The sequence below is a fragment of the Haematobia irritans genome, chromosome 5, assembly GCF_050003625.1.
Source record: "Haematobia irritans isolate KBUSLIRL chromosome 5, ASM5000362v1, whole genome shotgun sequence".
NCBI lineage: Eukaryota > Metazoa > Arthropoda > Insecta > Diptera > Muscidae > Haematobia > Haematobia irritans.
In genome coordinates this window covers 72504968-72531638 of record NC_134401.1, presented here as the reverse complement: position 1 = coordinate 72531638, position 26671 = coordinate 72504968, and the positions used below count along the sequence as shown (strand labels likewise).

At 33.5% G+C, this 26671-nt stretch overlaps 1 protein-coding gene and 1 long non-coding RNA gene across 2 annotated transcripts in view; one reads left to right on the top strand and one right to left on the bottom strand.

Annotated features, from left to right (window-relative positions):
- Positions 1 to 26671, bottom strand: part of Elk (Eag-like K[+] channel) — a 1103641-nt gene that overhangs the window by 503147 nt on the left and 573823 nt on the right. The window contains exon 7 of the mRNA XM_075312997.1: positions 1932 to 2160. Within this exon, the coding sequence (XP_075169112.1) occupies positions 1932 to 2160 (229 nt within the window). The remainder of the gene's footprint in view (positions 1 to 1931; positions 2161 to 26671) is intronic.
- On the top strand, positions 14206 to 14902 carry LOC142241806 (uncharacterized). Its single transcript, XR_012723817.1, has 3 exons — positions 14206 to 14340; positions 14427 to 14525; positions 14596 to 14902. It is a non-coding gene; the product is annotated as an uncharacterized LOC142241806 (long non-coding RNA).

Genomic DNA, 26671 nt, shown 5'->3' with positions numbered 1-26671 from the left:
AGGTGGCGAATTGGCTGAGAAGTAATGTTCCAAAAAATGTGGGCATTAATATATACTCAGACAGTCAACCTGCAATAAAATCCTTGGACTCTGTGTTCCTCAACTCGAAAACGGCCATCGATTGACGCAAATCTCTCAATGAGATGGCTGAGCAGTACAATATTCACCTAATATGGGTGCCTGGCCATAGGAACATACCGGGGAACTGCGAAGCGGATGAGTTGGCAAGGCTAGGGACTACCTTACATAATCCAGGGGAACTAGAATTTGTTGGTATGCCCCTAGCTACCTGCAAGCTCATGCTGCGTGAGAAGGCTGTTACGATGGCAAATGTTCGAAGAATTGCAAGGGTTGTAACGACACCAAGCAAATATGGCCCCATTTCAACTTAAACCGCACACTAGATATGCTAATGTTCCCGAGACGTCAGGTATCACTCCTGATATCTGCTATAACGGGTCGCTGCCTGATAGGAGATTTTGCAAAAACTGTTGGCGCGAAGTATAATGACTATTGTATGAGCTGTCATGATGCGGAGGAAAAAGAATCAATTAAACACCTCTTGTGTGAGTGTCCTACATTTTGTGTAAAGCGCAAGCAACTTTTAGGAGCATATAGCTTCAGATTACTGGCGGATCTGGAAAACGTTAACTTAAGCAGTCTGCTAATATTTTTGGAACAATCTGGTTGGTTCAACAAAGAAAAATAATCAAGAAGGTTCAGCGGTTAAAACTAGAAGTGCCCATATATAATAGGTACTTTTAGTTAATGTAGTATCACAATGGACTGAATAGTCTAAGTGAGCCTGAGTCTTGGTCGGGCTGCCACTTTAACCTAACCTAACCTAACCTTCGTTCTCCGATTGGGAGATCGGTCTATATGGGGGATATTCCAAAACGTGGACCAATACACGTCATTTTTGGTACATGTATTTGTGGTCTTACAATACCTCTAGATTTCCAATTTAAGGCAAATAGGATAAAAACTACGGTTTCTATAAGCCCAAGAAATAAATCGGGAGATCGGTCTATATGGGCGCTATTCCAAAACATGGACCGATACTCACCATTTTTGGCACACCTCTTTATGCTTCTAAAATACCTCTAAATTTCCAATTTCAGGCTAATTGGATAAAAACTATAAGCCCAAGACCCCAAATCAGGAGTTCGGTTTATATGGGGACTATATCAAAACCTGGACCGATATAGCTCAACTTCGAACTTGACCCGCCTACAGACGAAAGACGAGTTTGTGTGAAATTTCAGCACGATTGCTTCAGTATTGAAGACTGTAGCGTGATTACGACACACAGACAGACGGACTGATCAAGAATGTATATACTTCATATAGTCGGAAATCGATGTTTCGACGTGTTACAAACGTAATGACAAACTTATTATACCTCCGTCACCATTCTATGGTGGTGGGTATAAAATTTTTGTTTAATAGGTGAGATATGTATTATCTATGAGAACTGCATTAAACCTATTTTGCTTTTTCTCTAAATTTAGTTTGAAAGAAAAGATTGAATTAAAAATATTTTTTTAATATTATTAAATTTACTTTATTTTCTTTATGTTTATGAAAAGACTGAATTATAAATGTTGTTGTGTTTTTATTATTTATTTAAATATTTTAATAGATAATTTTAATCCTCATATTTGGAGATTTACGAAATCTAGATTTTTTTAAATCCAGCCAACATTTTCCAAAATTCCAGACAATAGGCCATTTGAATTTGGCAACCCTACAATGGATTGAATAGTCAAAGTGAACCTGAAACTTAATCTGGCTGCCACTTTAACCTAACCTAACCAACCTTCAAATAGTTGGTGGTAAATATTATTTAAGATTTTTTCTACTTTTTTACTACAAAGTTAAGTAGCAACATTCACTATCATAAAATATTTGTTTGAATAACACATATTTACCTACAATGAATAGTGCTTCAACTATTACATCCGACACCATAGTTTGACGGTCCGTTTTTGCAAAAGCAGCATTATATGGAACCAGTATGGCAACATAAAATGTCGACACCAGTATTATCCAATCCCAAATGCCTTTAAATACCCCGTAATGTGGAAGAATCAACCTCGATTTTTTTATGGATTGCGTTTTATACTCTGGAAATGGCGCTTCCGTCGAATGCAGCAAGTTCTATAGTAAACAAAATAAAACAAATTAGATGGATTGAATCGGAATATTATCACCATAATAATTTAAGTTTTCATATTTTTATATTGTATATTTTTTCATTATTTAATATAATACATGATACATATCGATGTCTCCATTCCAAAGTACGCTAAGTGAAAAGTGAATTTTACAGGAAACAAGTTCAAAGTTTTTTTTTTGAATTTCTCAAAAACCATATTAGATATATAAATTCATTTTTCGGTATTAAAATCATGTTGATTGCAGATTTTTTTAGTATGTACGAATTCAAAATAGTGATAATAGAACATGGCTAAAAATGACTCAGACCACTTTAGACTGAACAAATCTTTTTCCTTTTTGGATTGGAAATTTTTAAAACCTTAGTCACTGGCTACGTACAATATTAACCATAACTTTTGATAGAAGTGTCCAATAAATTCGCACTTTTGACAGGATGCAATTCACATCAATCCGAATAAAAAACAATGAGCTCCATCAAAATACTAAGTCGACTAAGCGTACTCTGGAATAAGGACATCGATATCTATTATTAAATTAAATCATATAGACATTTATAGTAAAAAACTGATAGAAGAACAATTTGATAATAACCCCACATGGTCACCCTTTCAAAAATTTATGTATTTGTGTTTATGTATTTATTTATTGAATTATATATCAATACAACAAGATAATTATCTTAAATATTACAGTATTGGAATTACAATGTTAGCATATTCTCTTTGTTAATGAAATTTTAATTTTAATTTAATTTTAATCCACATTAATTATAAAAGAAAAAACAAACAAAAATTGACAAAAATTTAATATTTAAATAAAATAAAATTAACATTTAAAACTAATACGAATGCAAAAATGCAACAAGTTGATAACATGAAGAAAAAAACCAATATTTATCTTTCTTGTGTTAGATGTAAAAATATAGTTCCAATAAATAAAATGGTTATTCGACTGCAATTATTTATTTCTATCGTTAAACGTTTTCTCTCTCTCTCTCTTCTCTTTATCTAAAATTTTAATTCCGTCAAAATCAGCTGTGTGTCCAGTTCTTAAAATGTGTTGTGAGAGTGCTGTTTTTCATTTTTCTTTGCGATGCCCGTTTTGTGTTCGTCGACAATTGTTTGAAGAGCTTGTCGTGTTGTACAAGATCACAGCTTTGGTTGCTACTTCCAAACAAAGACAATAAACTTGAGGAAGATAGGAAATTGGCTTGCGTCATACCAAATGTTGAATTTACCATGTTAGTTCCATACATGTTTATAATTTTTTAGTTGTTTTTCGTTTTTATTTTCTAATTTAATTTTCTTAATGAAACAATGTTAAATTTTAGGCAACAACAAACAAATTACATTTTCCTCTTTATGGCAATTTATTTCGTGCACTTAATTTCTTTTTATTTGTTTTTTAATGCTATGTCAATACTTGTCGTATATATCAGTAATGCTTATTGGACAAAAAATTAGAAAATCTACCTACCAAATCCGATATACTCGATATCAAAAGCAGTATTGAATATGTTAAAGAAGATATTAAACGTCTGACGAACGAAAATGAGGAGTTGCGGGCGGAAGTTATAACTTTAAGGGAGACGAATGTGGAAAATAGTAGAAGACTACAAAAATTAGAGGACCAATTAGGGCGAAGTAGACTAATAGTGAGAGGTCTACCTACCCAAAAGTCGTTGTATGGAGCTGTGAAAAAACTCTTCCGATTAACTTTGAAAATGAACAATGAGCCAGAAATACAGAACATCAAAAAGGTACATGAGACTAAAGAAAAAATGACAGTAATTGTGGAGCTTAATTCTGGCAGAGATGTGACGGAAGTCTTCAAGTGTACAAAGTTTTTGGCCGGCTCATCGATATACATAGAACGTGATCTAAGTGGAACAAAACTGCAGATGAAAAAAGCCATGTTAATACTCAAAAAAGAGCTGCAGAAGCTGAACAAAGAAAAGAAAATAGGAGTAAGAGGAGATCAGCTAGAAGCTAGACGGAAGAACCTTCTACTGGAATGCCGAAAATAAACTAATGTGTGGTAAAAGCAGCGGTATTGAAGAACTCTCTAATATCTTTGGGGAGGGTATTCAAGAACTCAATATAAACTACAAGAATTTAGTCGATATAACTGTTTCAAAAAACTAGTAAGAGTTAGTAAAAAATTTGATATAAATAATAAAACATCTAGAATCAATGAGATTAATACTGAAAATTCTGTTAAAAATACACCTTTTATTTTAAAAATCGTAGCATATAATATCCACGGGTTAGTCAACAAAAATCTTCATCAGAGCTTTTTTGATTACTTAAAAAACTTTGATATTTTTATGCTGTCAGAAACACATGTTGAAGCAAAAAATCAAGAGTATTATTCATCAAAATTCAGGAATTTTAAAATTTATTGGAAAGCTGCTACAAGAAATTATCGTAGAGGGAGAGGATAGGTGGGCAAATTTATGGCGTACGAAACGATTTGGAGAGAAATGGCTTTAAATTTATATGTACCCACAGAGGAAATCAGGATGTGTTACATTGTGAGTTCAAAAATTGTAAATTTAAAATTTCGCCAGTATACTTGAGAGGTGCAAACTGGAGTGAAGATTTTGAGCATTTAAAAAATGCAGTAGAAGGTAAAGAAGGCTGTAAAATAATAATCGGGGATCACAATATCAGAATAGGTGAAGAACAAGAGTTACCGATGGAAATATTGGAAAATTGTACTAATAAAAGAAGTTCAAGCGACAAAGTTATTAATCAAAATGGAAGGAGATATATTGAATTATGTAATAACAATGGACTAGTTGTGCTCAACGGGAGAACGATAGGAGACGAAGATGGAAAATGTACGTTTGCAAATCTAAATGGAAACTCAGTGATCGATATCTGTAGTGTCTCAATGGAAATGATAGAATATGTGAGTTCATTCAGAGTAGACGACCAAATATGGTCCGACCACTTTCCCATTGTGCTAACGCTAAACTTGCCAACCACAGATCTTGGAAATTGGGAGAAATCAAATCTTATGCCAAAATTGATTTGGAAAGAAAAACACAAAGAAGTTTATCAAAAAGCCTTAAATGAAAAACTAAGCGCTATGGCACAAAACCATAAGCTAGCAGACTTAACAGGGATGATTTATGAGGCATACCCGAGTAGATCAATCTCCCGTAACGTGCCTTTCAAGAATAAGTGGTTCGATAAGGAATGTTTACAAGCCAGAAAAAAGGCAATGAGAAAGCTTAATACCCTTAGATCATCAGGAAATATGGGGGACAGAAATAACTATGTGGAACGAAAAAAAAATTATGAAAGCCTATGCAAGTGAAAAAAGCTAGAATACTATAGAAATATTGAACTAAGGTTGGACACAATTTCTGATAGTAAATCATGGTGGGCCTTAGCGAAAGAAATAAGGCAGATGGTTAATCAACCTAGTAGCTGCGTTTCGGCAGATTCGCTAAAAGTATATTTTGAATCCCTTTTGAACCCTAATTGTATTACAAAATCAATTCATTATGCTGCTAATAATATAGAAAACTCGTTTTTGGATAGACAGTTTACAACCGATGAACTTAAAGTTCTGCTTAGAAAAGTAAAAATAAACAAAGCCCCCGGAGTGGACCGTATTCCATATGAGTTTTTTATTAATGCAACTGATCAATTTTTAGAAGTTTTGTGTGACTCTTTCTCTGATATTTTGAATGGTGGTGAAGATTTTGAAGAGTTTCGTACTGGAATAATCTTTCCACTTCACAAAAAAGGAGATTTAAATGTGGTGAACAACTACAGAGGAATTACATTTATGAATTGTATTGGAAAACTGACGATCGGAATGGTGAACAGCAGGATAGCGGATTGGTTGGAGAGACAAAAGATTTTAAATGAATTCCAAGCTGGTTTCAGGAAAGGTTATTCTACAATTGATAACATATTTAATCTATCCGCCATAATAAAACTAAAATTCAATGAAAATAAGAAAGTATACGCTTTTTTTGTTGATTTCAAGGCAGCTTTTGATAGAGTGCCAAGAGACTTACTAATATTTAAACTGCATGTTATTGGCCTGTCATCCAAAATGATTCGGCTCGTAGAAAAAATATATACAGAGACGAGATCAGCAGTATGGGCTGGGGAAGAACTGTCGGAGTTTTTTGTCACGTCTGCCGGGGTGAAACAAGGTTGCTTGTTATCTCCAATTTTGTTCGCAATATATCTAAATGATATGCATGATCACTTGGGTGGAGGCCTGAATGTAGATGAAATTAACATTCGTCTGTTAATGTATGCGGATGACATCGTAATAATATCCGATAGCCCAATAATTTTGCAGCAAATGATAGATAATCTCGAATCATACTGTCAGACGTGGGGAATGGAAGTCAACCACACAAAATCTGAAATAATGGTATTTAGAAAAGGTGGAAGACTGGGAGCAAATGAAAAGTGGACTTACAAAGGTGAAATGCTAAGAGTAGTAAGTGAGTACAAGTACCTGGGACTAATACTAACTCCAAAACTATCTTTTGCAAAACACGTAGTAAAAAGGGAAGAAGCAGCAAAACTATCAATAAATTCAACATGGAGAAACTTCATTTCAAAACCATCAGTGACAATAAAGGCAAAATGGAAGATGTTTTTAGCAGTTTGTAGGTCCATACACAGTTACGGTGCGCAAATATGGGGCAACTCACACTTCGACGATGTGGAGAAACTATATCGATTTTTCATCAAACGTGTGCTGAACCTACCAAACAGTACTCCAAATTACGTAATTGCTTTGGAAACGGGATACGAACCAGGACATATTTATACATATTCCCTTCATCTACTATATTTATCTAAAGCACTTTTCGACATGGAAGATAACAGACTGCCACATAAATTGGCTATGAAACTGGCAGAAAAAAATTTGGATTGGTTTAAAGACTATACCTTGCAACTTACAGCATACAATATTGATGCCACAAATGTGAAATTAAATAAGGAAAGTTGGTTAGATGCTCAACAAAAATTGGTAATGGAAATGCAAAAAAGTATCCACAACTCATATATACAAAAAGCGCAGCAAAGTCAAAATCATTTATACAAGTATGTAGATTACAGAATGGCACCTTTTTATTTAAACGATAATACCAATAGAGAACAGATTACATATATTATGAAGGCAAGAGGAGACCTTTTCGGACTGAATGCAAATCAATTCAGTACAAGTGTACATAGATGTTCGCTGTGTAACGTGGGAGAAGATGAGACGATGTTCCACTTTCTTGGCCGATGCCCGATATTGGCGAGTATAAGATTCAAATTCTTTGGGAAGGTTATACTTCATCAATTTGAAATCATTGATATCCTAAATGGAGGTGAAGATTTTTGTTGGTACCGTTTATACAAATACTTAAAAGAAGCCTTAAATTATAGAAAAATTCTAATAGACGAATTCAATTATTAATTAATCAATTTATAAACAACTAAAACTCAAATTTCCAGCAGACGGTTTGAATTCAAACCATGCTGTATGATTCTTTATTAGCCATAAGTTATATACTTGAACCTACATAACATTTTGTAACGTTATATAAAAATAAAGAATAATTGAATTGAATTGAAAAAAATATATCAGTAATGCTGGTGACATTTCTGAAGGTCTCAAAGCTTCTATAAGTGGTTTCACTGCAATGTGGAACGCCGTTCGGACTCGGCTATAAAAAGGAGGCCCCTTGTCATTGAGCTTATCATGGAATCGCGCAGCACTCAATGATAAGAGAGAAGTTCACCAATGTGGTATCACAATGGACTGAATAGTCTAAGTGAGCCTGATACATCGGGCTGCCACCTAACCTAACCCATAGACCTTATAATACTTAGATGAGCCATGGGTGTCAAACTATGTTTGACTGTTCCGAAGATTAAGAATAAACGAGAAAACCAAGAGCACGCTTACAATCTCTTTCGTATTCCTTTTTGTAGTTTGCCAATTTTACACAAAATTAGAACGTTTATGATGCAACAGAGTATTTATAAATAAATTAATATATTAAAAGTTCATATTTGAACAAAAAATTGTGACCAAAACCGCGAAAATACGAAATTTAATTTTGAGCAGCTTTGCTCTTTACGAACAACACACAAGCAAATGCGAGAAAATTAATGTTTGGGACTGAATCTTTACGAAAAAATCAAAACGAAAGGTCAGAAAATTAATTTTTGGAACTGCCACATTTTTATACCCTGCGCCACACTGTGGAACAGGGTATTATAAGTTAGTGCATATGTTTGCAATACCCAGAAGGAGACGAGATAGACACATGGTGTCTTTGACAAAAATGCTTAGGGTGGGCTCCTGAGTCGATAACCAAGGGATTAGGTAGTAATTTAAGCCCAATCGACTTCGAATTTGGCACAAGTATGTGTTTTGGGTCAAAATAGAACCCTATTGATTTTGGAATAAATCGGTTCAGATTTAGATATAGCTCCCATATATATATTTCGCCCGATATGCACTTATACGGCCCTATAAGCTTGAGTATTACCCCAATTTGGTTGAAATTTTGCACTAGGAGTACAATTGGTAGTATAGTCAAATGTGCAAAATTTTATTGAAATCGGTTCAGATTTAGATATAGCTCCCATATATATCTTTCGCCCGATATGGACTAATACGGTCCCTGAAGCCAGAGTTTTACTCCAATTTGGTTGAAATTTTGCACAGGGAGTAGAATTAGCATTGTAGCTATGCGTGCCAAATTTAGTTGAAATCGGTTCAGATTTAGATATAGCTCCCTTATATAGCTTTCGCCCGATTTACACTCATATGACTACAGAGGCCAATGTTTTCCTCCGATTTAGTTGAAATTTTGCACAGGGAGTAGAATTAGCATTGTAGTTATGTGTGCCAAATTTGGTTGAAATCGGTTCAGATTTAGATATAGCTCCCATATATAGTTTTCGCCCGATTTCACTCATATGACCACAGAGGCCAATTTTTAACTCCGATTTAGTTGAAATTTTGCACAGGGAGTAGAATTAGCATTGTTGCTATGCGTGCCAAATTTGGTTGAAATCGGTTCAGATTTAGATATAGCTCCCATATATAGCTTTCGCCCGATTTACACTCATATGACCACAGAGGCCAATTTTTAACTCCGATTTAGTTGAAATTTTGCACAGGGAGTAGAATTAGCATTGTTGCTATGTGTGCCAAATTTGGTTGGAATCGGTTCTGATTTAGATATAGCTCCCATATATATGTTTTTCTGATTTCGACAAAAATGGTCAAAATACCAATATTTTCCTTTTAAAATCGCCACTTCTTAGTCGAAAAGTTGTAAAAATTACTCTAATTTTCCTAAACTTCTAATACATATATATCAAGTGATAAATCATAAATAAATTTTTGCGAAGTTTCCTTAAAATTGCTTCAGATTTAAATGTTTCCCATATTTTTTTTTACTAACATTGTGTTCCTTCCCAGTGCATTAGCAGACTTAAATTTTGAGTCTATAAATTTTGTAGAAGTCTATCAAATTCTGTCCAGATCGAGTGATACTTAAATGTATGTATTTGGGACAAACCTTTATATATAGCCCCCAACACATTTGACGGATGTGATATGGTATCGAAATTTTAGATCTACAGAGTGGTGCAGGGTATAATATAGTCGGCCCCGCCCGACTTTAGACTTTCCTTACTTGTTTTAAAGAGAATAGTGGATCATCTATGTATTATAAGGTCTATGACCTAACCTAAGCTATATTTCTTATTTGTCTAGCGTGCTTTCTAATAATAGCTACAATATCGTCTACATATTTTACCATGTATCCAATATTTATGTCATTGTCTTCTAGAGTCTTTAGCGTATCGTCAATTAGATGGTCTAGTACTATGTCAGCTATAGTTGGTGAGAGTGGATTGCCCATTGGCATTCCGAAGACTTGATTATATTTTATTTATAAAACAACATTGGTCTAATTAGCTTAATAAACTGAACCGAACATCACTGAACTTCTGGCCAAATACATGGTATAAAAAGCATACACTTTTTGCAATCTTTTTAATTACTCGTACCATTGCATGGTGCTTCTGATAGAGCATGGTCACCATATGCCTCGACAAGCATTCGATGTGACTCTGCAGCACTTTTCTTCAAATGAAAACAAAAATTAATGCTTTCCGCAAATCATCACTTTCTAATACAAAATTCGACATTTTGTAGTACACACGATTTTATCTCGCACTAACTTCTATAAATTTCACGTAATGGTTAGATCCTCACAGGCACGCTATCATTTCCATCCGGCTATCTCCAGTCTGGTGGGGTTCAGTATCTAACATCACAAATATGTGTACATACAGAAAAATACATGCCTCTTTATTAAGTGCCGTATTTATATAACGTTGTATAAAACTTGTCAGGTGTACACTTTTTACCCACCCTATAAATAAAAACGCCTATGACAATTCTAGTGCTCAGTGATTTCTGAATTGTCCCGTTTAGTGCCTTTTCAAATTAATACCATGTCATTTCTTTGATCATTCCTCCTATATTTTAATTTAGAAATTCATTTTGTATAACAACATTTAATTTTAATTAGCCTAAGGATTTAAAACTATCATTAACTTTAATAGTGCTAAAAACAGATGTTGAATGTATAGAACAGCTGATTTAGAAATGTATATAACGAAAAAGAAAATATATATGTATGTTGTATTGTAAATTTATATGGTCAATGAACTCAGTGTGGAACTTGATAATGAAGGAATAATAAGGTTGATGTCTTGGCTTAGACAGAAAAATTAAAATATGGCATTATAGGAATATTGGTTTTGTTGTAATAATTTCTGTTTTGTTTCTTTTAATAAATCGAGATACAACGATGACGATATAATCCAAATGTAGTTGATTTTCTTGCATATTTTTTTTTTTAATTTAATAATTCGAACTTTTCTAATGATGTCTAAATATTTAACACACTCAATAATTGACCGATAACATTTACAATGGTTTTTAATGCAACTTAATATAGAAAATTCAACTCAATAAGCCATTACTAGATCCTTACCACTAATTACACTACGAGATAACGAAAATATTATGTTTTCTAAACAAGAATTGCTTCACTCCACTAAATTTAATAAAACAAAATTTGATTTTTATAAATCACACTAATTATTGGAGAAGTTGCATGAAGCAACGGTTCGTAAAAACTAAAAGTTTGGAGAGAATACCGAGTCTACAATACTAAATATGGTAGTGAGAAAAGGAGAATACTATAAGCATGAAGAAGAATGATGAATGTAAAAATTTACAAAATTTTGAATGAAATTGGTACAAGGTCATGTTGTGATTACTATTTTACACTAATGCTCAATTAGATATCGCATATATCGATTTATACAGAATTGAAGTCGATAAGTCGATAGTCCGGCTAGTTTTTTGGCTCGATGCACGGTTGTAGATGATACACCCAGCTTATTTGCGGCATCTCGGAGAGAGAGGTTAGGGTTTCGCTTGAAACTAGCGGCAACTCACTTTGTCGTCTCAGCTGCTTCCGGTTTTCGATTTCCCCCCGATCCAGACTTCCTGGCTGTCGAAAAACGTTCCCCTAACACTTAAATTACATTTGTAACGGTTGATTTGGCAACTTTTAGCGATTTTGCCAGCTTTGGGTGCGAGTAGCTCGGATTTTCGCGATGCGCGAACAAAATTTTGATACGCTGCCCCTCTTGCTTGGACGGCATTTTGACAACTGAAGAGTGAATTCCAAAATCAAAATAGGAGCAACATTCTACACACACACCTTCTGAATGAGGGGTGTTCAGGTTTTTTAAATGCAAAATTGAAAGAAATACGTCAAGTTTATATTGACCAAATTTTGACCGTATCACCCTTTAGTACATTGTGTATATATATTTCCGCCTCCTTAATTGCTCGTACGATATTTGGGTAAGCTTAGTAGGCTCCCAATTAGATTCTCCCCCATGAATCTCGATGTTTCGATGGCCACCGAGTTTAGGCTCCAGAGATCTGATCCGTCAAATACTTTTCCACAAAATTGGACAATTCTGTTGATTTACGAATACAGAATACAAATAAATTGGATTCGATGGGTCCACAATTCTAACACTGCCCGCAGGTCTGCCTGGCAGAAGTTTCCAGGAAATTTGTGAATACAAGTGATCCTGTAAATTAACCTCTTTGAATATTTTCTTTTATATAAACTTTTAGCTTCTTACCAACAGCAACAAAATATAATATGCACAGGAGCTATAGGATATATGTGTATGAAGATAATTACTCTTGCAACTTTCTTAAAAATGTTCCACTATTTACTAAAATGTAAGTAGACCTAAATTTTCAATAACTTTCTCAGCGGAAGTTGTTAATAGAATAAAGATGTTAATCAAGCCAGCGTGATTGTACAGATCCTAGCGTGTTCATCGATAACCTAACGATAATCTTTATTGATACTCGTGTCAAAACGTACGATAATAGGGGATAAGTATCAGTTATCAAATGAGTCAAAACCCTCAATATACCGACGCGGTACAATCGTACGGAAATTAACGCAATTTGAATATACACAGAAAAAAAAGTGTCTTATAAATTTAAGGACCATTTTGACTTCCACATAGTTCAACAAATTTACTGTAATATAGTTCATTTTTCGTAACCACAACGAAAATTAACTTAGCTAAAGCAAAACTTATAAAAATTCAGTAAATGTTTTTTAGTTCACTAACTACGAAATGGGAAGGATTTTTCCTTAAATAAATTTCCAACACAGTAGTTAATGCATCGTTGATTCTATTATAAAAATACATGGGCAATATAAAAATCTTACTACGAAATGTGGACAATTTACTAAGACAAAATTTTGTATGGAAAAAAATTTTTGTAGTAAAAATTAACTTAACGACATTACCGATTCGTACGATGACTACCTACAGATTATTTCCCTTTTTATTATATGTTGGAGTGTTTTTACTCACATTGAAAATTTTAGTTAAAATAGAATAAAAATTAGTTAATATAATCCTTGACAGGTGTATATAATTTTTATAGATTCCTCATAGATTTGGTATATATTTTACCTTAACTTATAGATAGAATTCCTACTAATCAATAAACGTGCTACTGGAAAATGTGAGTGCATCATGCGAGGGAGTTTTTAGAGACATTTTGTGTATATCTCGTATGATTGTTTGTGTTTGTTATTGCGTCATTTATGCTGTTGTTGGTTGTTTTGATTCTAGAGACAATGGAATGTTCCTTGTGTGTTGTTGGTATCTTTTGTGGTGAGAGTTGTTTTTTTGCAATAGCAAGATCAGAAAGGGAACGTGTGTGTGTGTGGAGTTGTTTTTCTTTACGGCAGGTATGTATCCCTTATGACTATTTGTGTCTTTCAGTTTTATTGTTGCATTCAGTTATGTTGATGCATTTATGAAGTGCACACGTGGATTTAGTTTTGCAAAATTGTACGTGCGGTATTGGTGTTTATTAATGAAAATACATTTATTTCGAAACATTTTAGAGACTGAGAAGTGAATGATGTGATGTTAGAGGAATCAAAAACGCTTTTTATTGATAAAAAACAAATAACAGATTAAGGAACTGTATATTTCTGTTAATATGTTAGTTTAAAATTAGTGCGGATTTTAAATTGATTTACATAAAAAATATACAACATGAGTGGTAATAGGATGATTTATATTTATTCTACATCTGGATCACAGGTTGAGAAGCAACCATTTTTTTGAATCTATATTTTTTATGTTACAGCAATTCCTACAGGTGAGTACTAAGTTCGAGTTTAGCCGCTAAAATTAAAAATAAATCACTAAGCAAAGTATAAAATTATACGTCTTCGATACAAATTTAAATATAACTTGATGGAGAATAGCCCAAATCAAGTTTTTTATAAAGATTATTTTTTATAATGGATTATTAAAGAAAACTTATCATGGAAATTGCAATTTTAGCCGCTAAAATCGAACTTAATATTCACCTTAAATACTAAATGCTATACTGACAAGTGGAAATTATGTCTAATTTTATAATATTTTTTATTTCAATTATATTCTGAGAATAATTTCAATAACGTCCCATTTGTCCATGGATATGATTCCAATAATGTACCTACTGGATGGATTTTTCAATGTGGTAAGTTTTTTCTGTAAACGGTATTTTGTCCGTTTTTAATAAAACCAAAATTTCAATTTATTAAAAATTATTTTTTTCACTTGCAGGTAGACAGGTCTCGTAATGGTAATTTTTTGAATATTCTTACTGTTTAATACTAATTAAGCTGATATCCTTATTGGCTCTAGGAAATACTCTTGAAAACCGTAAGTTAAAGATCAATATGAACGATAGAATTAATTAATAATATTTTTCTTATATTTTGTATAACTTCAGATGCCTCTAAGCCAAATCCGCCCAACAAAAGTTAGCCAAAATCGATGAAATTGGACAATTCAATTGAATATAGCAACTTATGCCACATATATCTTTCATATGGATAGAAAACATGGACATTTAAATTAATTAGTTTAGTCCCAATAACATAGAATATTACTCTTTTGAAGAAGCAATTACTAACTACCGACAAGTAAATGCGTCCAACGTACTAATAAAAATATTTCCTTTATTGTATATCATAAACCATAGTTTTGTGTAATATAATAATAATTCTTTGAAATAAAATACTGGTGGTTATAGAAAATTGACTTGTTTTGTACGAAAAATTTCTTAGTTGTATACAGGCTTTTTGTACTTTTGATTCCTCAATTTCTCTACTTTTTTGAAAATTATACCGACAAACAGTTTATTTCAAACCAATTTTTTAATACATGTTTTCCAAAAAATTGTTAATTTTTCCGGATAGCAGGAATATTTTGAATGAGTTTAACTATATTCTTCCCACAGCATAGTAATAATGAACTAAAATACGATGTAATACATTAACTAATTTATAAGAAAATCATGAACTTATCTAGATGAAAAAAATCTTTGGCGCCAAATCATGGTCATTCTTACTATGGGTTAGTTCATTTTTCATAAAAAATAGTAAACTTTTTTTTCGGTGTAACGTTACAAACCTGCTTCGTTGCAAAATTTCAGTTTTACTACGAACAGGAAGATATAGTCAAGTTGTACAAATATTCTGGTTTAGGTGTGGCTACGTGGTAGCCGGGCATTTATGATTTGATATGAGAAGCGTGATATCGTCCTATACTTTTGCCAACACAATCTTCTAACTCATATAGGGATTTGCCTATTTTCTTGGTAACCTTATATTTAACGTATTTTGGTAGAAATTTTGAATTTATTCCCCTCGAGGCATCGCGTTGTGCAAATGATTTACGAAACACGATTTGGCCAACTTTAAATTGTACATTTTTCGATCTTAGGTTGTAAACTCGTGCAGATTTCTCGTGGGCATTCTCCGAAATCTTCTGGGGTATCAAATTAAACCTGTCAGTATTATGCTGGAAATCAACTCCATTCTCGCCCATGCAACCTATCTCTTCAAATATTTTATACGAGGACCCGTGGCGAACCATATTTTGACCAAAAAGGGCATAATAAGGCGAGCATTTTTATTGTGGAATGATAACCACTCCGGAGAACAGACAATATGTATGGTATTTGATGATCCCAGTTCTTGTGATTTGCGTCATTTCTTAGAAAATTTCGAACTTTCGAAACAATTTCTCTATTTACGCGTTCCGAAGCGTTAGCTTGGGGAGAATCCAGTTTTTATATGTGAAATACCAAATTGCGAAAGGAAATTCTGAAAGTTCTTTGACAAAAATTGTTTTCCGTTATCGCTATGAAGAAACTGTGGAACAGCGTATGTGGAAAATAGCTCATTACTAAGAAAAATTATTATATTTGTGGACGTGGCGGATCTGAATGGTTTCAGAAAAATGAATTTTGTTAGATGGTCTAAAACAATGAAGAGGAACGCATTTTGGTTCTTTGATCTTTGATAGGGTCCAAGAAAATCACAGTACATACGCTGAAAAGGGCGAGATGTAAAAAAAAGGCCGTAATGTTGTGTTTGCCGGTTTAATGGCTTTGCATATGCCACAATTATCAACGAAGGTTTTTACATCTTTAGCCATAAAGGCCAATAGAATTTTTGTCGAATTCTAGCGATAGTTTTTGCGAAACACCCATGGCACGATTCCTTCACATGCGAATTTTCGATGGCAACTGTAGTAAGTTTACTAGGAAGCCACAGTCTCCATAGAGAATCCTCCTAGTCTTCGGCCCCTAACCGGAATTTAACCCTTTTAAATACCTTATTATATCTGACAAGTAAGTCAGGATAACATTCGCTATTATCCAAAATGCTCAGTTGCTCTCTGGCTATTGATTGATTAACACGTTTTTGTTATGGCTCCGAGTACAAAGTTCGTTTGTTGCAGATGCTATAAAGTTATTGCAAATAATATCTTCGTAAAATGCGAGATTTGCCGTCGAAAGTATCATAAAATGTGTGCTGGTATTCAGAATGAGAATGAATATAAATTCTTGAAATCATCTGTTAATATTGTATATAATTGTGATGATTGTGTTGCAATTGCTCGAGATTTAATTTCTTCTATCTCGGTATTATCAAATGAGATTAAAGAGTTAAAATCTCAATTTCTTTCATTTGCTAATGTAGCTAATGAGAAATCAACCCAGAAGCAACAAATAAATTTGCCCTCTTGCTCACGTATAGTTAATCAGGAGAACTATACAAATGCTCAATTAGCTTCTCACAATTCAGCCGATGCGGTTAATTCTACAAACAATTCAGCTGTTAATGTTGCTGCTAATGATTTAGAGATGCACAGCGAATTTGATCATAATTCACCTTCGTTTGATGTAGGGGAAAGTCAACACACACATTCTGCGTTTAATGTTGTCTCTGCAGTAACGAATTCAGTTGTTGCTGTCAATCGTGATAATGAGAACAATGGTAATGTTGAAGTACTGAGAGAGAATACTGGTTTTGTTGCTCAGAATATGAGTATCCCAACGAACAATTATAGATGGGCAAGTAATAGAAGGCATAATAAACGTGTGATATATGGAGATAATGCGGCGGGAGAATTGGAGGTGGTGTCCAATAAAAAATGGGTGCATATTTCATTCTTTAAGCCGAATGTTACAGCTGAGCAAATTTTAAATTATGTTGTGAAACATACTTCTATTGATATGAATAATATGGAATGTTATAAATTGGTGAAAAAAGATGCTGATTTGTCCGCTATTAAGCGCATCTCATTTAAGTTGGGAATATGTGGGAGATATTATAATGAGCTTTTTAACCCAGCATTGTGGCCTGTTGAAGTAAAAGTACGGCCATTTCATTTTTTTCAAAGAAATCAACCGGTGGCCGTCGATATATGAGACATAATGGGATGTGTGGAAGCTTAAGTTTGAAAATATATTACCAAAATCTTGGTGGAATGCGTACTAAAATTAATGACATTTTTAATGCCTCTCTTGAATCTGAATATGACGTTATTGTACTGGTAGAAACATGGTTGAATGCTGATTTTTTAGATGAAGAGTTATTTGATTCGAAATTGTTTTGTGTTTACCGTAAGGATAGAGATTATCTAAAAGCAAATTGTGTTAAAGGGGGTGGTGTTTTAATAGCAGTCAGAAGAGCGTTGTCAACCTCGAAATTGGTGCTTATGAATCCTGATACTATAATCGATCAAGTCTGCATTGCAATAACAGGCAGTAATGGAATGCTCATTCTATCGGTTTCATATGTTCCACCGAATAGCAGTGATTGCTTATACAATGCTCACATTCAAAATATAACTGATTTGTATATGAAATATTCTCATTCTCAATTTCTAGTGATTGGTGATTTCAATCTTAGCAATGTAATTTGGTCCTTAAAATTAGACGCTGATGTATTATGTCCACATAATGTAAACAAAACTTTTGAAATTGATGTTATTGATGGTTTATATTCTTTGAGTCTACTTCAAATTAACAAATTCTTCAATTGTTTATCTAAATTGTTAGATTTAGTATTCATAAGTGAGGATTTGAAATGTATCGTAGGTGAATGTTTAAATCCCTTTTGTAAGTCGGACATGCATCATGTGCCTCTAGAGTTAGAGGTTACATTTTATTCTTACTTTAAGCTGAGCTCAGATAGTATCAAGCTTGATTTTAATAGATGTAATTTTAATATCATAAATAGGTTGATTGGAGATATTAATTGGAGTCATATTTTTCATAACCGCAATCTTTCTGAGTGTTACGATAAGTTTAAATCCATTCTTAATGATTTAATTGAATCCTATGTTCCGCGTATGAAGGCTAAAGTATATAAGTTACCTTGGTACACCAGTGGTTTAAAGGCATTAAAAAACAAACGCAATAAACTTTATAAGCGATATAATGCAAATAAAAATACTGCGAATAGAGAGCTCTATATTAATTCTCTTCGTGAGTTTAATTTCTTAAATAAGTTCTTATATAAACAATATATGCTCAATATTGAGAATGGCATTAAAGAGGATCCAAAAGCTTTTTGGCGTTATGTTAATTCTAAAAGAATTCATTCTGATTATCCTTCTGTTATGTTTTTAGATTCTAAAGTTTCCACTTCAACTATGCAAGCTGTTAATCTCTTTGCTGATTTTTTTAGCTCAAATTTTGTCTCTAGTGACCTTTTATATAATTCTCAAGTAAATTATAATGCTGCTGTTGGCTTTTCATCGCTTGATATAAGCAGAAATGATATACAGTTTGGGATTTCTAAACTGAAACCGTCATATCGTGTTGATTCTGACGGTTTTTGCGGATTTTTTCTTAAAAATTGTGCCAGTTCTTTGGTTGAACCATTGCTGATGTTGTTTAGAATGTCTTTAGAAGAAGGTATTTTTCATGACAGCTGGAAGTTGGCGTCGATTACTCCGATTTTTAAATCGGGTGCTAAGGATAATATATCCAATTATAGACCTATTTCTAAATTATGTAATGTTAGTAAAATTTTTGAACACATTGTGTTTGAGAAGCTATACTTTGCAGTAAAGTCCATTATTTCCCCCTTTCAGCATGGATTTGTCCGTGGAAGATCAACTACAACAAACTTAACTTTATTTTCCCATTATTGTATCTCTAATTTTGAGCGCGGTTATCAAGTTGATACAATATATACTGATTTATCCAAAGCTTTTGATAAAGTGTCTATTAGAATACTTATCCAAAAATTAGCTGCTTTAGGTTTTCATTCTTTATTTCTACAATGGATTAAATCTTATTTGCTCGATAGAAATTATTTTGTGAATATTGATGACTGTTATTCTTATATGTATGTTGCTACATCTGGGATTCCTCAAGGTAGTATACTGGGACCTTTATTATTTGTTTTATTCATTAACGATGTTCCTTCTTGTCTGAAATGGTCTAAAATTTTGTTATATGCAGATGACCTGAAGTTATATATGCGCATAAGTTCTATTAGTGATATACGCCGTCTTCAAGAAGATCTAAATAGTCTTGCAGATTGGTGTTCTTCCAATTTCCTGACGATTAATGTCGGGAAATGTCGCAAGATCTCATTCTATAAATGTAAAAATCCAGTTTTCTATGACTATAAACTCAATGGATATAGTATTGAGAGAGTTGAGGAGGTTAAAGATTTGGGTGTTATATTTGATTACAAATTTACGTTTGTTAGTCATATAAATACTATTATACCAAAAGCGTACTCCTTACTCGCTTTTATTAAGAGAAATTGTAAACATTTCAGGGATCCATATTCACTGAAATTAGTATATACAGCATTGGTACGATCTCATCTTGAATACTGCTCATGTGTTTGGAGTCCTTTCTATGGTGTTTATTCGGGACGCATTGAAAGAATTCAAAAAAGATTTATTAAGTTCGCATTACGCTTTATACCGTTTTCGGATCCTTTTCCTTCTTATATTGATAAATGTCGATTAATTCACTTAATGACTCTTGAAAATCGAAGAACATATTTATCGCAAGTTTTCTTGTTTAAAATAATCTCTGGTTTTATTGATTGTGCTCAACTTCTTGAGTTAATTTCATTTAATGTACCCGCAAGATCTTTGCGTAGTAGAGCTTTATTTTATACTTGTATACACAAAAGTAATTATTCAGCAAATGAGCCTATTTCTCGTGCCTTAAATGAATTTAATAATATCTCCAATTGTTATGAACTTGATTTTAGTTTAAGTTTATCAAAGTATTTAGAAATTCTAGAATTCATATATTTTTGATTTTGATATATGTATAATTTTTAAGTTTTTTGTCTGTAAGGAATTCTTGTAATCCAAAGACAATGAATAAATAAATAAATAAATAAAAAAATGGTTTTTCTTAATTTGTCATATTCTTGGACAGAACTTTCTAGGTCAACATCAGGACAGTTAAGTGGGAAATCTAGAGCGTCTACATCAAACCTTGATAGAGCGTTGGGTACAATATTAAGGGAACCTTTTCAATGTTCAATCTTGAAGTCAAATGATTGCAATTTAAGACTCCATCTGGCCAATCTCCCATTGAGATCTTTCTGATTCATGAGCCCACGTAGGCTAGCATGATCAGTCTAAATGGGAGACTCTCAATATATGGTCTAAATTTCATTACGCAAACAACAGCAGCCATACATTCGAGCTCCGTTACTGTGTAATTTTTTTTTTTTTTATTTAGCTTTTGTCAAAAGCCATTGGACGTTCTTTACCACTATCATCTATCTGGTGTAAAACACCACCTACACCTACTCTCGATGCGCCACACTGCATAAAAAACTCTTGCTCGAAGTCTGGTTGAGCAAGAACAGGCGCTGTCGAAAGAGCCTCTTTTAAATTGCTGAATGAATCAATAGCTTCATTTGATAGTTTGAAAGGTTTTGCGGGCTTTTTCAAACGATCTGTCAAATGACAGGAAAGTTCAGTAAAGTTTCTTATAAATCCCCTGTACCAGTTACACATTCCAAGAAATCTTCTTAACTGTCGCGGACTCTTTGGTAATGGAAATTCCTTGATAGCTGCCACTTTATCCTCATCCACCTTAAGACACCCATATCCGACCTTATAACCCAAATATGTTATCTCCTTTTGGCAGAATTTACTTTTTTCCACATTAATCGTAAGGTTTGCCTTTCGCAAACTTTGAGCAACAACCCGCAACATTCGTAAATGTTCCTCAAAATCCGCACTACACACCAGAGAACTGCAACCGGTGGCATTTTTCGTATTGCAATCTTACCCACAAAATGTCGGTGGCAGTGAGTAAGACACCAATTACCATGCGATCTTTTACATAGATACAAATGCGAGAATAAAAACACCAATAGTATATAACAATGTTCGTATGCAGTGTCTTGCAATCTTAAACCAATCTACATCATAACAACGTTCGGTAAACAAAAAACGAGGTTGGCACTTAAGTGTGATTGCACTCAACAACAACAATTACTAGCAGTTGGCATTAGCTGAAGAGAATTGAGAGAGTGCCAAATAAGAGAATACCAAACTGCTGAGATATGGGTAACCAATTTGTGTGATTGCTTTACTACGGTGTTTTCGAGAGACCAACACCCATACTAACAAACACCGACAGTCGTCGGTTGCATTGGATATTGGTGGTTGACATTTTTTTTACCAATTGATGTTTTAAGATTGCAAATGTTGGTGTTTACTAAATACACTGGCCGGTTGCGGTAGATCGCAGCCGTTCTCTGCTACACACCAATAAATCGTCCAGATAAATAAAGACGTTTTCCCTCAGTCTGGAGGGAATAACCCGGTCCATGAGCCTTAGGCTGTCCATCACATCTCTTTTAAAAAGAACATGTTCTCTTTTTGTGTTCGTATCTTTTTGTTCACTCTCTTTTTTTGGTGCCGTATTTTTATGTCCAACAGTGCTCTTTATGTACTCTATTTCAAAAAAAAAAAAAAAAAACAGAGATGGTCTGTCGTAAACTGTAAGGTATTTGACATACATTTACGACGTATTTTACCATACGTCAAAAACGTCGTAAATCTTCGTAAAATACTTAGTTTTTGACAATATACGAATTTCTATTGAATGCTTTTTTAGAACCGTTTATTTCGTACTTTTTTTTTAATTTTTGTATTTATGAATGACTTTTCATTATAAAAAAGAAAATGCTAACCTTCGTAAAATACTTAGTTTTTGTCAAAAATATATTTTTTTGTACAGTACGTTTATTAGAACCATTTATGTCTTACTTGATTTGAGAATGATTATTAATAAAATTAAATATGCGTGGTTGGTATTTTGCATGCCCACACGTTGTACCTAAATCTGTGTCACAACAATGAAAACGAGTTGCATTCAAATGTTTATGCCAGCGAATCGTGCAAATTTCGTTTGAATAAAAATTTCAAAATATTATTATAAAAAATCTAAAATACTTCAATATGACGTTTTCATGGCTTAGGATACTAAAAATAGTTTTTTAAATAAAATCTAAGGATCCTGTAGGCGTTTTTGACATTTACTACGTTTTTTACCTTTTATACAGGTATATGACGTTTTCAACGTTTACAACTTTTTGACAGTAGAAAACCCAAAAAATTGCTACTTGGACCATCTCTGAAAAAAAAAATCCTAGATGGATGGAATTTTATTTATTTAGTAGGAATTCGCCACTAATTGTTTACTGGGTTAAATCTGTTGACAAATTAAAGGCCGGAACACAATTGCGACGTTTCAAAGTACTGGGTAAAAATTAGAAATAGATGTAATTGAACGTACGACGTAAATACGCCAATACGTTGTCGTCGTCAATTGTGGGCGAGATCATATGAAAATGTGTGTTTTATTTTTGACAGCGTATTTTTGAATTTATTTTGTTTGTTTTTTAAGAAAATTTGATTCTTTTTATTTTTATTGTTTTATTATGTATTTATTTCGTTGTTTCTATCATTAGAAACTATTATTATTTTAATTTTAACATCAATAATAATTAATTAGTTAATAAAGAATTTTTATTGTAAACTCTTTTTTAGTTGAAATGTTCTCTTTTTTTTAAAGCGAAAGTTCTCTTTTGAAAATTATCCATATGGAAACCCTAATGAGCCTACTCATAGTTTGTGGCCCATTGCAAGGGCCAAATGGCATCACTCTATACTGGTAGAGTGGCCTACCGGGGACAGCAAAAGCTGTATTTTCCTTGCAATATTCCAAAAGTTTTATCTGTAGAAAAGCATCCTTAAGATCTATGCCACTTATGAAGTGTGTGTCTTTCAACCGTCATAAAAGACCACCAATGTGGGGCATAGGGTAAGCGTCTTTCTTAGTTATGGAGTTTAACTTTCTAGAATCCAATCATAAACGGACTTTATTCTTAGGCTTCCTTACTAAGACTACAGGGCTACACCATGGAGAATTGGACTCCTCAATGGCGTTCATACTAATGAGTCGGTCCAATTCTGCATACATTTCAGCCTGTCTGGGTGGAGATAATGGAAATATTCTGGACTTAATGGGAGTTTCATATGCAGTGTCTATACGGTGCTCGAGTAATGATGTGCAACCAAGACCCAATTTAGAAAATGAGGGAAATTCCGAAACAACTTTTTCCAATTCGAGTAGTTGATCCTTCGTCAACTCGTGCATGTTTGGATTATCCTCTTCTATATAGGACAGATCATTGATCTGGGGTATAATAATGCTGAACAGACCGAATATTCTGTTGTCAGACATCAATGCAAATTGAATGATTTCTTATTCCCTTTCGTTATTTTTTTGTCTCTGTGTCTTCAAAACTCTCCAAAACACAAACGAGAGCTATGCATAAAATAGAAAGAAATCGCGTTGATCATTCTGTGAGAAACACTCGAAGAGGTAAATACAATTCGTCTCCCCCCATTTTGTTATACCTACAGCATTTTGAATAAACTCTAATTGGAAATCGATTTTGGGTTTTCATTTCATCACTGCTTTGGAGGTACTCTTTCGGGATTTTGAATCCAGCTTATTACAGTCTATCAATCCAACATTTTTTGGCCCTTCAACCCGGGATATTCTAGTGTTTGGAAGACTGACGTGTGTGAAACCATTATTTTTGGAGTATTAACGAGTGTTTATCCCATTAACTTTGGCCCGATGTATTTTAGTTAAAACTTGTGTAACCTCTGTTTTTAATAATATATAATAAAATTTCACTCTGCTTTTATTTAAAAAGCTTAGTGCCCTATTAAAAGGTATGTTTTATTGTCGTTTGGATATATGAAAATTGTGAAGATTACAGCAAAAAAAAGTGTGAAAATTACGACAAAATAGTGTGACCGATTAACCTTGTGATCACTGATAATCCAGTTGTCTTTTGTAATACAAGGTTTTGGTACAACCCAGCAAAAACTGGGTAAGCACTAGTGATTCTTTCAGTAATACCGGTAATCAAAAAGTTACTACTTGCAGTATTACCTGGGATTTAAAAATAATAACTTACCTTTGTAGTCAAAAAGGGATTATTTCTATTAATACCGGTAATCAAAATCATATCTTGAGGTCCGGGTTCGGCTCTACAGTGGGCACTGTTAATAGTAGCGATAAGTAATGCCAAATTACATTTCAGAAAAAAATTGCCAATAAAATATACCTTTGTTTTCTAAAGTTGTATAGCACATAATATATATTACAAAATAACATCATTGAATAGAGATCCATGTCGTGGAGCATGGTAAAGTGTGTTGGATTACAAAACAACAGGGGTGAGTTCGCACTTTTTGGGTATCTTTATGGTAAAGATATTATTTTTGGAGAGCTGGTATGCTTGCGAAGAAGTACTTATTTTTCGACTACTGGTATGCGTGCACGGAAGTACTTTCCTCCAATGTCATGCCCGTGTAAATGTATTACTACTGATATATGTACGAGGAAGTTGTTACCAATTTGGCGCAGGCATACTTGTACTCATACCTGGTAATAGGAGTTTTTGCTGGGAATATACACCCAGTTACATCTCGACATACACATATATCAGCGACAGACATATTTACGCATATATCGTTTTTTTCTTTGAGCGAAACAAAACTGTCATACAATAAGTTTTTAAACTGTTCTACGAGAGAGCACTTGTCAGAGACTTGGATTGTGTTTGTGCTAACAGCGACAAGCATACAGATATATATGTACATATATTTGTCACAAACAGTTTTTGAGAATTGGATAACATTCTCCCATAGTTTTCTACAATAAACATAAATTGTTTTAATAATTTCGAGTTCTTTTCACATACATACATACAAATATATAAGTACGTATATTTGTCACAGACAAGTATTGAGAACACCTTATCGTTCTCCCATAGTTTCTAATAATAAACATTCATTTGCATTTTTTAAAAATAATTTAGAGAAATGTTAAAATTTCTCTGCTAAACATATCACAGAATACTGTTGCGCTCTTTGTATGTTATAGAGATCTCTCGAAATACATTTCTTTACACTCTCTGTGGTGCTGCTTTAATTAAAATTTTTACTTTGACAATTTTTCTTATTGTATCGACATCAGATACCATACGTTCAATTGATTTAAGGTTCAGAGATTCCCAAACTTTTCGTACATTGTCCAGGGTGTCCAAAGGGTATAAACGTAAAACCAAATGTTTTCAAGATTTATTCGAGCTTGTGATGAGGTAACTCAGTTCGACGTGAATTTTCAAACTCTGCCGGTTGCAGATCATATTGTATTCACTTTAGATGTGGAACGCAGCGAAATAAAATCGTTGTGGACCAGTTCCAAACAAGAATATGAAAACCTTATGAAAAAGAAGGAGATTCTACCAGATATTGATGATGGATCTAAAGAATCATTACAAGATTCCCCAAATGTTTCGGACAAGGTTAGTGCCAAACTTAAGTATGTGGAAATTTATAGGACTTATGTGAGATGTCTTGCGACTATCAATAGTCTAATAGAGACTAAACGTAAATCGCCCTCCACGTCCGTGCTTAATGATCTGGAAGTTAAGCTTATTAATATAACTAACCCCATACAATTACCGCCCTGTGATACCGATATATTTCGGGGGGACTACGTATCATGGCCGTCGTTCCGTGATCTCTTCACGGCACTATACATTAAAAATCCCCGCTTAAGTAATGTTGTCAAATTGTACCATTTACGGCAAAAGACCTCGGATGAAGCGCGTTAAATTGTGAGCACTGCCCCTTTGACTGACGATGGGTTTCAGATAGCTTGGGACAATTTAGTAGACAGGTTTGAAAATAAACGTATTTTAATTAATGCCCAATTGAAGCAATTGTTCAATTTGCCCACAGTCAAAATCGAATCGGGGACAGAGATTAAAAATTTACAAAGAACCATGAATGGATGTATTAATACTCTGAAAATGTTAAATATTGATGTAGGTGGGTGGGACCCTATGTTTGTATTTTTATGCTCCATGCACTTACCAAAAACTACTTTGGATCTCTGGGATTCCTATGTGGTCAGATCT